At 36.3% G+C, this 15,771-nt stretch overlaps 1 protein-coding gene across 3 annotated transcripts in view; it reads left to right on the forward strand.

Annotated features, from left to right (window-relative positions):
• The window catches only part of PARP1 (poly(ADP-ribose) polymerase 2), a 104,962-nt gene that overhangs the window by 9,188 nt on the left and 80,003 nt on the right, over positions 1 to 15,771 (forward strand). For all 3 annotated transcript variants that reach the window (XM_089995408.1, XM_089995409.1, XM_089995410.1), the window contains exons 4-5: positions 11,788 to 11,974; positions 12,082 to 12,421. In XM_089995408.1, the coding sequence (XP_089851534.1) occupies positions 11,788 to 11,974; positions 12,082 to 12,421 (527 nt within the window). The remainder of the gene's footprint in view (positions 1 to 11,787; positions 11,975 to 12,081; positions 12,422 to 15,771) is intronic.

The raw sequence follows: 15,771 nt of genomic DNA on the forward strand, positions 1-15,771 counted from the left end.
AAAGCTGCACCCGATACTCTCTTTGTCTGTGCGTGCACAAGTTTCATGCTTTCTGCTATTTGTGATTCTTCTTTCTGAGTGCTTGCAAGATTATAAGTTTGAGTACAAAACCCCAACAAGAGGGGCTCTCTCATCAGAGAAAAGAGAAGAGAGGGTGAGACAGTGGGTGATGGGGTCGTGGCGTCGTGAGGTGCCTCCCATGGAGGAGACGATGCAGGCGTTGATCGACACACTGGTGTCCCCTCTCCTCCCTAGGCGTTCCTCTATCTCTCTCTGCTTCCTGATTTTCCGCCTCTTTCTTGCTTTCTGTTTGAAACCGAAAGTTGGTGCCTATGAAACGTCCATTTTTTTGTGATTTTTCCTAGAAAAAAAAATGAATCTTTTTCGGTGAACTTGTTTTTTTTCCTGGGTTCGCATTACGGCCCCCCAGAAGGCCCCCCAGAACAATTTTTTTTTAAAAAATGGACATAAATGGCCCTGGGTGCGGTCAACGCATCCAGGGTTGGGTTGACCGCACCAGGTGCCGCACCCGCACCAGCGTCGCGTTGACGCATGTGCGACACCCGGTTTGCCGAGTCCCTGTAACATAGGTTGCCATCTGTCTAACCATCTGCCATAATGATGCAACCAACTTTGTACTATTCTTTTTTGAACATTAACATTTCTTGAGTAGACTCTACTCCATCCTTTAAAATTCATGTTTTGATCTTGTGGTAAGAAGGTAGTTTGAACCCTCACCCATAATTTACAACATCTTCTAGCATTGGACCAAAATATGAACTATTACAAAGATTAAATAAAAGGGCATTGACATAAAAAACCTCCCAATGACATTTCATACGTTTTTTCTCTCATACTTTTTGGATGCATTATTGATTGTGGTTTGTCGTGCTTCTTTGTGCACAAATTGGAACATGGGACCAGCTGTGCTTGTTTTTGTTATACTACTTGATCCACTAGCATTCACGTTATCGGCTGCTGATGATGTTGAACCAAAATAAACATGCCTACTAATTTCTAACTTTGCTCCTCCTCTTGTTTCCTTTTCTTATGGTTCTTTAGATAATTCTGAAAAAACCATTTCACTTTGTTTAAAACCCTATCACATGGCTTTACACTATTTCTTGTGCTAGCTAAATGATGTTTCAACCTTGAAATGCCTCCTATAGTCTCTCTATCCTTAGTGGGGTTTGGAACTTTAGTTCCATGATCCCATCATACATCCTTCTCCATTGTTAAACTACAACAATGCAAATGAAGATGATATATAGTTATCAAAGAGTTCTATCACTTTTCTGGCTTATTGCCAACCTACAAAGAGCGCACATGTGTTTTGGGTTGTTTTTTGCAAATCTGACCCTGTAGATGTGTTTGACATAGTGGATTTGCTAGGTAACAACACTTGGATCATGTTTTTTCGATGAAAAACATAAAATTTTAAGTCTTGAATATTTGTGAAAATTTTAGACCTTTGATTTTAAACCTTATAAAAATCTACCTACGTGTATGAATAGAATGATCCAATAGTTGTTTCCTATAAAATCAAACATGTAAAACACACCTGTAGTCCAGAAAAGTGGTAAGTAGCTACCACCTACTCTCTCTCTCTCTATATATATATATATATGATTTATATTTGCTGTGTTTGATGTCGCAAAAAAAAAAGTAAAAAAGAGCAGGAATTGCTAAGTAGATTGTATTTACAATTGACTGTAGCAAACTCTCTCTCTCTCTCTCTCTATATATATATATATCTATGTCACACGGACTCGGCTAGGGGGTCGACGCATCCGCGTCGACATGCCCCAACACGGGTGCGGCTTCGGACACGGGGCAGACACGGTCAACGAAGAGTCGGACTCGGTCAATGCACTGGGGCCGAGTCCGTCCACGTTTTGGACTTGGTCAACGTTGACCAAGTCTATATTTGTCCATTTTTAGGGCAAAAAACTAATATATATATATATATATATATATATATATATATATATATATATATATATATATATATATATATATATATATATATATATATATAGCCGAGTCTCCGTGTCCAAAATTTTTGAAATTGCACCGCACCTGCACCCCGCACTCGCACCCGCACCCATGTGATATATATATATATATATATATATATATATATATATATATATATATATATATATATATATATATATACCATTGTCTGTTTGAGCATCCTTGATCCAACAACTAATCTTTGCTCCTTCCATAAAGATAAGGGTCCAGCGTGGACACTATTAATGAGTGTAGGGGCTGGCTTAAAACTGGCTCTCACCATGCGATACAATGAAAGTGCAAACATTGCATTAACCTTTGACATTTTCCTTTCATTGGACATATCACGTCAACATTTCTCTAAACACCTCTCTCTCTTTCTCACACACACACACATTAGCTATATATATATATATATATATATATATATATACTAGGTAGGGTGCAAATGGATCCAATTCGGAATGGATCATGATAGATCCAGATCGAAATTGTAAATAAAAAATAATATATCCAAATGTGAATTAATATCAGAATTAAATCAAGTCAGGCAAGTTAATCCAAAATATACGTGAAAATGCTAGATCTAGTCAAATATCCAGTTATATCCAATCTATTTGCACCCTTAATACTGGACTAGCGACAAATGGCTCTATTTTAGGATCTTTCACAGGCCTGATATGTTATATTTCCCTGGATTTGTACATGCAATACTTATGTAATTATTTTCAGATCTATCATAATTGGTGTACGGTAGGTTTGGGTTGAGGTTGGCTTGGGTTTTCAAGTCTGTAACTGGTTCGGGTTTGGATTTGAGTTGGATATAGAAAAGGTTTGAGTACAAAACAGATTCGGGCTCTGGTCACTTCAGGTATATATTTTATTGAACTGTTTGGGTCAGATATGAAACGGGTTGGGTATACTTTGCATAGAACTGTTTGGTTCAGGTATAAAAATGGATCAGGTCCAACCGAGTCAGGATCGATATTTTTCATACTCAAGAACTGACCTGTTTTTAAAGGGGGTTTGGATTTTAGACTCGACCTGAATCGATGAGTCTGTCAAGATCAGGTTGGGCCAAATTGGTTGAAAACATCAGTTCGGTTTGGGTTACCTGATATGGTCACATCCCCAGATGAAACGGTTGGGGTGGCAGAGAGAGAGAGAGAGAGAGAGAGAGAGAGAGAGAGAGAGAGCAGTTGGAGTGGCTAGGTAAAAATGAGAGGAGAGACGGAGAGAAGGAGACGGTTGGAATGACCTATTAAATAAATTTCGGATTCCAAGGAATACAAAGCCAAAGAGTTTTGAAAAGCCTCAAGTTTTTTCTTTTTAAGCTTATTGCTTGGTGGGAGCCGACTTCAAGAGCAAGCTGTCTCCTTACCCTCATAAAATGATGTCCAGGCCGGACACCTTTATTCATGGAACAAGAGCAGCCGTTGGATCAAGGATCATCCGACGACCAATGGCCTGGTACCATCATAATATACTTGTTTCATACCACCATAGATTCTCCCTATATATATAGTAGATGGTATCTGCCTACAACTTTTCTAGTCTACCTGTCTTTTGAAGTTTTGTTTTTATATTTTCCTTAAATCTGACCATACAAACGTGATCCACATTTTTGATTTTATAGGAATCGACTCGTGGATCGTTCGATTCCGACACACAGGTAGGTTTTATAAGATTTAAAAAATGATGGTCTAAACTTTTCATAAATATTGAAGGCTTAAAAACTCATGTTATATATCGAAAAAACATGATCCAGGTGTTGTTGCCTAGCAAATCAACCATACTGAATACATCTGCATAGTCAGATTTGCAAAAAACAACCTGAAAATACTGGTTCACTCGTGGTAGGCTGCTGGTAGGCCAAAAAAGAGGTAGGCTGCTATCACTTTTCATATATATATCTATATATATACATATATATAAGGAAGCGTTATAATACACAACCTTTTGTGTATTCTAATAACATGCACAATTGATTTTAAGACATAAGATACCCTTCAAAATGGCTTCTTTGTAATTTTTACCTTGGATTTTCTTGTTATTTGTTGAAAATACATTATTTAATTTGAGCACTTAATGACCAATGCACCCACTTTTTAGAAGTACTCATTCCCTTTTTAGAAGTAGGGTGAAGAATCACTCAAAAAAAGAACAACCCAAATCATGAAAAAAAGGAAAAAAAAGAAAAAAAAAGAAAAAGAAAATAGTTCAAAAAAGCAAATGCAAGATCTGGATTTAGATCACCAAAATCTTTGGTCCTAGTTTGGAGAGAGAGAGGTGTGTGTGTGTATTACAGAAGTGGAATGGCGCTAGAGGCCAGCAAGTACACATACCAGATTGTATTCTGGTGTTCTTCTAGCATTTTTTTTTGGTGAGGAGTGGGCAACGGATAGGTGAGGAAGACATGAGGTTAAGGGAAGTATAGGTTTTAAAGAAAGGATATATTGGTAATTAGGTACAACAACAACAACAACAACAACAACAACAACAACAACCACGCCTTCATACCAAAACAATTGGGGTAGGCGATATGAACCAAAAAAGAAAATCATTCTGGGTCTTCCACATGAATCCTTCTCCTCCAATCATTTCTATCCAATGCCATGTCTTCAGTGAGGTTCAAAGCATTCATATCCTTTCCTATCACCTCCATCCATGTCTTCCTAGGCCTACCCCGACCTCTTTTAACTAATATATTTTCCCATTTCTCCATCCTTCTAACTGGAGCATCATCAGGCCTTCGCCGAATATGTCCAAACCACCGTAAACGATTCTCTCTCATCTTATTTTCAATGGCTGCAACGCCTACCTTCTTACGTATCTCCTCGTTTGGAATCTTATCTTTTATTGTATTTCCAGACATCCATCTCAACATACGCATCTCAGCTACACTCATTTTTTGAATATGATGTCTCTTGGCAGCCCAACATTCCGTACCATAATAAAGCGGTCCTAATAATCGTCCTATAAAACTCTCCCTTCAACCACAATGGCATTCTACGATCGCACAACACTCCAATTGCACTTTTCCATTTCATCCACCCAACCTTTATCCTATGATTTACATCTCCATCAATTTCTCCATACTTTTGAATGATAGATCCCAAATATTTGAAACAATCATCCACCGGTATTTCTTGCTCACCAAGCTTCACTACACTCCCATCACTACTTCGTTGCTTACTAAACCAACATTCCATGTATTCTGTCTTACTCTTACTCAACTTAAAACCTCTTGCTTCCAATGTCTGTCTCCATAATTCTAACTTAGCAGCTCTAGACTCATCAATCAAAACAATATCATCAGCAAACAACATACACCACGGCACATTTTCTTGAATTGATCTCGTAAGCTCATCCATCACTATAGCAAATAGGAAAGGGCTTAAAGCAGATCCTTGATATAACCCCAACCATTATATGAAAATTGGTTGTCACCCCTCCACAAGTGCGGACATTGGTTCCTACTCCTTCGTATATATCTTTAATTATACTAATGTACTTGAGAGAAACACCTTTCTTCATCATTGTCCACCAGAGAACGTCCCTAGGTACTCTATCGTAAGCCTTCTCCAAATCAATAAAAACCATATGCAAATCTTTGTTCCTCTCTCTATTTCTCTCAATAAGTTGTCTAAGAAGATGTATAGCTTCCATAGTAGATCTTCCAGGCGTAAAACCAAATTGATTCTCCGATATCATGACAACCTTCCTTAACCTAGATTCAATCACCCTCTCCCAAAGTTTCATAGTATGACTCATGAGTTTTATACCACGATAGTTTGTGCAATCTTGTATATCACCCTTATTCTTATATAGAGGCACCAAAGTACTCTTCCTCCACTCATTAGGCATCTTATTTGTCCGCCAAATCTTGTTAAAAAGATTTGTTAACCATTCTAAACCTTTCTCTCCCAAGCATTTCCAAGCCTCGATAGGTATACCATCTGGGCCAACTACCCTTCTTGATTTCATTTTCTTCAAAGCCTTTGCAATTTCTTTCTTTTGAATCTTGCGCATGAAGTCACAATTCATCTCATGAAAAGGAATGAAAAAGTCTCCAACATCCTGAGCATGACTTTCATTAAATAGCTTATCAAAATAATCTTTCCATCTCTCCTTAATCTCCTCATCTTTGACTAAAACCCTTTGCGTTTCATCTTTGATACATCTAACCATACCCAGATCCCTCGATTTCCTATCTCTCATTTTTGCAATCCTATAAATATCCTTCTCACCCTCTTTGGTATCCAACTTGTCACAAACCTCCTTATATACCTTATCCCTCGCGTTCCAAACTACTTTTTTAGCTTCCTTCTTTGCTATCATATACTTCTCCAAATTCTCATTATCACGACTTTTACTTAGATTTCTATAACACTCTCTTTTAACCTTAATAGCTAATTTGACATCCTCGTTCCACCACGATGTATCCTTACCTAGTGGTGCACCGCCTTTAGACTCACCCAATACCTCCTTAGCCACTTTTCTCATGCCACCCGCTATCTTATTCCACATTGATTCTGAATCCTCCTCGAGACACTAATTAGCTTCCTTAACTACCTGCTCTACAAACATTCCTTGTTTAGCTCCTTTCAGTGCCCACCACTTAATTCTAGGATCTATCCTATGTCTATCCCTTTTGCGGCATTGTCTAATTCTAAGATCTAAAATTAAGACTCTATGTTGTGTAGCTACACTTTCTCCCGGTATAACCTTACAATCGATGCAACAACCCCTATCTCTCTTTCTAAGTAGGAAAAAATCTATCTGACTCGTATTAGCCCCACTTTTAAATGTTACTAGGTGAGACTCTCTCTTCCTAAACCAAGTGTTTGCTAAGATCATATCATAGGACAAACCAAAATCTAAAATCCTTTCTCCACTTTCGTTTCTTTCTCCTATACCATAGCCTCCATGGATACTCTCAAATCCATCCCTACTAATGCCTACATGCCCATTAAGGTCACTGCCGATGAAAAGTCTTTCTCCATAAAATATCCCTTGTACTACTCCATCTAAATCTTCCTGAAATTGACGCTTAATGGAATCATCTAAACCTACTTGAGGTGCATAAACACTAATAATATTAATAATATCCGTACCTAATACTAATTTAATAAGTAAAATCCTATCACCCTTCCTATGGACCTCAACTACATTATCTATAAACTCACGACTCATAACAATCCCTACTCCATTCCTATTCCTATTTATTCCTGTATACCAAATCTTATATCCCCAAGGTTATATCACTTTTGCTTTCTCACCTATCCATTTGGTCTCTTGTAGACATAAAATATCAATCTTTATCCTACACATAACATCTACTAACTCTACCAACTTACCAGTTAAAGACCCTATGTTCCAAGTGGCTAACCTAATTTTATGGTCTTGGACTAACTTCTTTACCCCCACCCGTCCAACAAAGTGAGGGAACCCTTGCATATTTGACACCACACCCGGGCGTCGGTGTGACGCGTCGCTTCTGGACGACGACCTAGCAACCCTTGCCCATTTATCACTGCCTCCGGGCCTATAGAGTACAGCGCGTTGCTCAGTAGGGAACACCCCAACGAAATTCTCATATTGGTTCATATTCATAGGGTATGACTAAGTTTTTATGCTGGCTGTCACAGGCCTACCGCAACCCTCCTCCTTTATCCGGGCTTGGGACCGACAGTGTATAACTAAACAGTTATACACAGGCAGAGTTATATTGGTAATTAGGTATTCAAATTAAATAATATATGCTAGTCAAATGTCAAGAAAATCCACAAAAAAATGACAGAATCCATTTTAAAGGGTATATGATGTCTCAAAGTTAATTGTGTATTTTATTGAATGCACAGATGGTTTTGCTTTCTAACCTATGTCACACGGACTCGGCTAGGGAGGCTCCGCACCCGAGTCGACACGCCCCGACATGGGTGCGGACACGGGTGCGGCTTCGGACTCAGCCCAGACTCGGTCAACGCCGAGTCGGACTCGGTCAAAGAGTGGAGGCCGAGTCCGTCCACATTTTGGATTTGGTCAACTTTGACTGAGTCCAAAAATGTCCATTTTTAAGACGAAAAACAAAAAAAATCATTTTTTATATAGCTTTTTTTTTTTAAAATATATATAACCAACTGCAACTGTGTAGTCTGTGATTGTGCACAGTCTGTGACTCGCAGTCTATGCAACTGCAACTGCACAGTCTGTGACTGTGTGACTGTGCACAGTCACAGACTGCATTGCACAGTCTATGCAACTGCAGTCTATGCAACTCTGATCCATTTGATTGGGGATGTGTGATCTTTAAGGAGAAGCATGATTCCTCCAGCGAAGGGTGTGCACTACCAATGTCATGCTTGAGTGGGCCCTGCTTTCATAGGGCATACACTTATTAAACAAAAACATACTTTGACTGGTTCATGTAGTGCTTGTTTAATGTTTATCTGCCCCACCTCTCCCCAAAACACACCAACACACACACACACGTCTGGATGCTTCTGGTTTCTTTCTCTCCATCTATCTTAAGGGTGATTTGTTTTATATATTGTGCTTCTTTTGATACTACGCAAATTCTTCAAATGAGCGTAAATGCTTGAGCTGCCTACTAGAAAGTTGCTTCTCAGTGTTCAGGACCAATACTTAGTAGTTGTATGTGCATAATTTTATATTCTTGAAATATCTTTCAATTTATCAATTTAAAGGTATATAAATACAATACAACCAAGATTTAGCCAGAGTAAAGGTAACTGAAACATGAATGTGCCCTCTTCCTGTAAGATGTATATTTTCATATGCAAGTCATATTTTCTCTACTGAAAAACTTGATATTTTTATATATTCATGTACTGATAAATGACAATGAAATTGCTAATAAATTTTTTATGTTGCTATGTTATTGCTTCTATATATATATATATATATATATAGCCGAGTCCCCGTGTCCAAAATTTTTGAAATTGCGCCGCACCCGTGTCGCACCCGCACCCGCACCCACACCCGCACCCATGTGACATAGATTCTAACACTTCTCATATACATGCATGCATGCATACATACATGAAATGAACATTTCATTAGTAGATGAGAATTTTAATTTGCATATTTATAAATTGAATCTCGTCATTCTCATTAGTTATTATGATTTCCATTTATCCCATGCTCAATTATGATTTGGGGACCAGACATTGATATAGATAATATCCAAATACCAAATCCGTTCACTACGTAAATGGGTTCTTCGGAAGATGAAAGAAATAATTTTTTGTTCCTTTGTTAGGAACTCTTCCAATAGTTTCAAACCTAATCTCTTATTGTTTGCATGTACCATATTTTTATATTTACGAGCTAGAGTTCTAGCACATGAAAGTTGAAGAATATACTTTATTAGACACACTCCAGGATTCTATTTGATCATCAATGGAATCACTGTTCATTTTTTTTTTCTTATCAATGAATAGATATCTTTACTTGTATGAGTTAGATGTCTCATATTTCTTGAAAAAGTGATTGGATTGATGGGATTTGTTATGATACTTATGAGATAGATGATACCGATTAGATTGATATTCAAATCTTTCCTCTTATAACATATTGATTTGGTCCCATAAGTGGGACCACCACCCAATAGCATGTTGCCACCAGAAAGCAGAACTGTGTATTTCTTCTAGAGAATCCTCTAATTGTTCCAGAGCAACTAGAAAGTACAGAATTGTACAGTCCAAGTTTTTTTTTTTTGAAATTGCTGTGTAGCATCTTTTGCACCTACACCCTCATCTATGTGACATAGGCTGCATTAATTTTTTCCTATCTCCAAGTGAACACATTCACAATTAACCTTGCGACTTCTTGATTTTGGGCACATTTGCTTTGGTCACAGGTGGGATGAGCAGTCAAACTCACAACTGAGAACCCAACCTGGTGACTAACTTTCACAGGATGTAAGGGAGAAGCATTCTCAAGTTAAATCACAATCAGAACTGCAGTTTCTTATGCTTCAGTAAACTTGAGAAAGTGCTGTGATTGTGATTTGCAAACATAGGAAGCTGAGAAAATCCAAGAATCAAAGGGTGTTGCAAACATGCCATTTATGTTAGAATATTGGGCCAAGGATCCTCAGATTGGAATCTTACATGTTAATTGTCTGTCAACCACATAAAAATATAGGGAGTATTTGGAAGCATCCTCTTAAGATCTTTCTCTTAGGTTTTATCCGTCTATGACTCTGTCTGTCTCTCTCTCTATATTGTATGTATGTATACGATAATTCAATGTTATTATATACCATAGTCACCTATATCTCCGATATATTGAAAATATCGGCAATTTCAAGCCAAACGTTAGTAACAGGAATATATCGTGACATATTCAATATATCGACAATTCATATCTCGCTATAATATCATGATAATAACACGATATTATTGCAAGATATATCGCTACAGAAACTGCATGCTTTTCAGATTCTGATTTTTTAAAAAAGCCCCAAAATTATTATAGATAAAATTTTGGAAAAATCATGATAATTAAAAAAAATGATCTTGGCCTCAAAATTTGGTTTAATTTGGTTCAACAACCAAATCAAATCGATGTGTTTTGCACATTTTGTGGTTTTTTCCCAAAGATCTTGCTTTAAAAAATATGAAAAATGGAGGATTTAAAAAACAAAAAAAAGTACTATTAATTTCTATTAATAAAAATGGAAAGATTTGCAAAAAATCTTAAGTATTGGGTGAGATATGAGAAAATCCCCAATCGAGTGTTGTGAGGGGCTGTTTCTGAAAAAAAGGCATTTTGGGGATTATTCAAAACTTTAAAACGTGGGGATTTAAAAAGTTTTAAAGGGTAAAATAGGAAATAAAAGTAGAAACATGTTTTAAGGGTTTTAAAAGCTAACTTAGTTGCTCATTTATCAATTTATCTTGTCTATTTTAAAGTCTTTATTTTAATATTCTTTCATTTTTCTATTTTCTGTATTTTCACTTATATTTTAGATTTTTTATTTAATTTTTTATATATTGGTGAGATATTCCCGAGATTTATCAACTTTTTAAAATATCTCCAAGAAATACCCTCACCGAGAAATTACCTTTAACGATACAGGTGACTATGTTATATACAATATATGATACATAAATGTATTGCTACATAATATGTAATATATAAATATATAGTATTATAAATATATGATGGGCTGAGGAAATGAATCTCTAGCTATTTCTGTAAACAGAAAAAAAAAGACAAAAGAAAAGGCAAATCACATTCTCCTGATTTTGATTCACTGCCCACTTTTGCAACCATGAGAAAGTTGTGTGCTGAGAAAGACTATCATGTGATTCATATTCTCAAGGGCACTATGTTCTCATGTGATTCATCTCACAGCTTGCAAGGTGCATGCAAACGTGCCCATAGTCTTATAGTGGGTCTAATGTCTGTTTTTTTTTCTTTCCCCCCTTTGTCGATCATGAAGCATAATCCACTTATTGAGGGCTTTTTCATTTATGGTCAGGTGCACAATGTTGTCCTAAACTTTTTCATTTGGAAGCTGCACTTCTCATTCATTATTTCTTTCTATTTTTCCATTATCATTTGAAATATTTTTCCTCTACTGTTTTCTTCTAACATCTGTTCATTTCGTTCAGAAAGTTAATGCGTATAAGTTGTGAACTATAGTAAATGTGATCAACAAGTGTTGGTAAAATGGTGTGAACTGTTGCCATGTGGTTGGTTGATTAAAGTGTGAAGCTCCTCATTATGCACTTGCAGGTTCGTGCGTCTGCTAGGCCCGAGGGACAGAGTAGCAAGGGAATTTCTTGGTATCATGTTAATTGTTTTTTGGATGTTTATCCATCTATCAAAATTGAGGAACTCAGAGGTTGGGCTGGCCTACCAAACGAGGAAAAAAATAGTCTTGCCAAAATGGCAAAGAAAGGTGGAGCCTCCGTTCCAAAAGGTCGTATGTGACATGGTTTTAAAAGGACACTGTTGGTTTAAAAACTAGGCAAATGATGGTTTTAAAACTATCCAATACTGAGAATTTTCCCCTTCATATCTTTTCAGAGCGAAGTGTAGAAAAGCTAGATAATGGTCTGTCACAACAGTCAATTTCCAAAGGAACAAAACGCAAAAAGCCTGCTAGTACTGAAAACCAGATGAAATTTCCAAAAGCAGAGAAAAATACCTCAGCAAGAAGCATTCCCACTGGAAAGGAAGACATTGAAGCTGGAAATTTTGGCTCAAGTACAGAAACTTTGGAAAGCAAGCTTGAAGAGCAGACAAAGGCGCTGTGGGCTATAAAAGATAACCTTCGAAAGCATATGAAAACAGTGGAACTGCGTGAAATGCTTGAAGCCAATAATCAAGACTCAGCAGGATCAGAATATGATTTGCGAGAGCGTTGGTACTTATCCCTTCTCATCTATATTTTTTATGTTACGAAAGGTTCAATTCATGAATACACTGTTGGAAACTCAAAACTTTGGGGGATTTTGTGGTATATGTTGCTTAAAGTTGTCTATTCATATGTTCCCCCCTTTTTTATAAATTTAATAAGCTTATCATAGTTATCTTGTAGGCAACAATGAGCAAGTTGTGATGATTTTTTATTATATAATTTATGGCTGTGCCTTAATATCCATAGAGAAAGAAATCTGCATGTAATGGAAAATGCAAATAGGACAATATTTAAAATGCACTATTTGAAGCACATATCTCTTGATATCTTGGCTGTGACAATGATACATAAGAAGAATACTATGGGCTGCAAATAATTGCTTTGCAAAGTAGACCAGTTCAAATAAGTGGTTGCGAATAAATTCTTTTTTTTTTGAAAGGCAAGCTGGGGTTAGGCTGACCCTGTTAAAAATTGTATATATATATATATTTATATATATATTATGTATATATATTTATATAAATATATATTTTTCTCCTTTATTTTTCTCTTTTTTCAATAGATATGTAACTGGGTTAGTTTATTTTTTACTTTTTTGTTTAAATTGAACTAGTCAACATTTGTTGACTAGTCAGCCAAAAGAGACGTTGGGGAGGTCCAATGACTATTTGGAGCTGTTGAGCCTCTCCCAACGTCTCTTTGGAGCTCCTCTTGCTTGTGTATATATAGGGGTGAAACCCCCTCGCATTTGTAATGCTTCTTGCATAAAGGTTATCAACAAAATATTATTTATTTTAGCCTCTTGTTTTTTGCCCATTGTGTGGGTTTTGTGAGTGCTTTTGGTGTGTTCACTTTAAGCATTATGGTGGATCTTGTTGGAGGCTTCCATTTCTTTACATGGTATCTGAGTAAGGTTCAATGACTATTAAGGATTGCGTATTGCCTCGTTTTCCATGCTCGTCGGAGAAAGAAAGAATGTCTTGGTGATTCAAGTGCTCGTGTATTCGTGGTGGTGTGCTCGGACTACTATTCTCTCCTTTTTAATCTATTATCTTTTTTTTTCTTCTCTTTCTCTCTACTTTGTAAGGATGAATGACAATAAGAAAGTCACCATTGTACCCATGAAACTCAATGATACTAATTTTGTAACGTGGTCTTCAATAACGAAACACCACATATGGGGGAAAGGATTATGGAGATTAATTGATGGTTTCGATCCAGAGCCTAAACTAGTCCTCACAAAGGTAGAGAACGAAAAAAAGGTGCTTCTTGTGGATGGTGAGAAGACTAAGGCATTAGCCACTTATGAAAAAAAGTAAAAAGAGTGAAGAACGGGGCATGCCAAGATCATGTCTTGGTTAATCAATAGCGTGAATATTAAAAAATGCTTTAGTTTCGCAAAATTTGAGCATGCCAACAAAGCTTGGGAATACCTTAAGAATATATATTCTCTTAAGGATATTGCTCATGTGTGCAATCTTTAAAATAAATTTCAGACAATGACTCAAAAAGACAAAAGTATTAGGGAGTACTAAAAATGAATTGTTTGAACTTTGGGAAGAATCATCTATTCTTGAGCCTAAGTGGCATTGCACGAAATAGATAGAGCTCTGGCAAAAGCAACTTGATGAAGAACATTTCTATCAATTTATAAATGACTTGAGACCGGAGTTTGAAAGCACCAAATCAACTATTTTTCATAGAGGAAAGTATCCTCTATTGTTGACACTATTGAAGAATTGAGTATGTAAGAGAATAGGCTAAAAGGGCACTCTTTGAAAAATGAAGATGACTCCGTTTTGGCCGTCTCTAGACCGGGAAACTACATGCGCCCCCTATAAGCTACCTCATTGAAAACAATGAAATAAGCATGATAACAAGCATTATTGGAAATAAGTCAATGATTATAACATAAAAAAATTATTTGTTATAAGTGTCATGAACTTGGGCACACTAAACCTCAATGCCCAAAGTTTAGAAGGGAGAAAAATAAGGTGGCTTCGGTTGGCTCTTCACAAGAAACTAATGATGCACCTGTATCAATGTCACTTATGAAAATTCTCCAACTACTTCTCAAAGGGGTATCTTCTTCAAATGAAGCCTCAATTGGAGAAACAATTTCATCCTTCTCCGATCTTGGTAAAACTCCTTGACTTCTTGATTCTGTCCTTTCATATGACCCCTAATAGTAAATTTTATCTAAATGTCATACCAACTCAAGTCTGTCAAATATTTTTACAGTCGATGGTACATCTCTTAAAATAGAAGGAATAAATTTTTTTGAAAAGATTTTACAAAACTCCAAAAAATTTACCATTCCAAAAGTTAAATATATTTCTAAGTTAAATTTAAATCTCTTATCGGTTTCACAAATATCTGACCATGAATATAATGTCTCTTCTTCTGATGGTTGTTGGGTATATAATCGCCAGTCAGGGAAGTTGATTGGGGAAGGCCATAGAGGAGGTCTCCATTACATGGATTTTTTGGAAATACCCAAGGATACCTTTTGTTATAATGTTAAGAAATTAGAGTTGGATTTATGGCACAAACGACTTGGTTATCCTAATGTATCCAAAATTCAACACTTTTCAAATTTGAAAAAATTTGGTAACTTTGAAAATTTTACATGTAACGACTGTATTCTTGATAAAATGAAGAGATTACCATTCCATGAAAGAACTTTTTTTTCTTCTAGACTGCTCGAGCTAATACATTCAGATGTTTGAGGGCCATCACTAGTTATATCAAAGGGCGAATATGCATACCATGTGATTTTTGTTGATGATTTTTTAGGTATATTTGGATCTACTTTCTCAAACATAAATATGAGGTCTTCTCACATTTTCAAATATTTGACAACTTGGTCAAAAATAAGTTTGAAAATGATATTTCTATTTTCCGCACATATTAGGGGGGGATTTTTATCAAAGAAATTTAAAGATTATCTAAATTTGCATGGTATGACAAATAAAAAATCTTGCCCTCATACACCACGACAACATGGTTTGGCTGAACGAAAATATAGACATATTATGGAAACAACCATAACTCTACTAATAGCAAATCAAGTGCCAAAAAAAATTTGGGCTGAGGCAACCCTAACTGCTATGTATCTCTTCAATATAATGCCTTTTTCTTCTTTGCAAAATATACCACCAGTTGAAAAACTCTTTAAAGTATCTCCTGATTATGCTAGACTAAGATTTTTTGGGTGCAAATGTTTTGTTTTTACTAACAAAAATGATAAACTCTCCCATCGTGCTATTTCTTGTTCTTTCTTGTGTTATGTAGATAACCAAAAAGGCTACAAGTGTTTTGATCTTAAAAATAAAAAAATTATATGTTTCAAATAA

The sequence above is a fragment of the Nuphar pumila genome, chromosome 2 (assembly GCF_984573655.1).
Source record: "Nuphar pumila chromosome 2, dmNupPumi1.hap1.1, whole genome shotgun sequence".
NCBI lineage: Eukaryota > Viridiplantae > Streptophyta > Magnoliopsida > Nymphaeales > Nymphaeaceae > Nuphar > Nuphar pumila.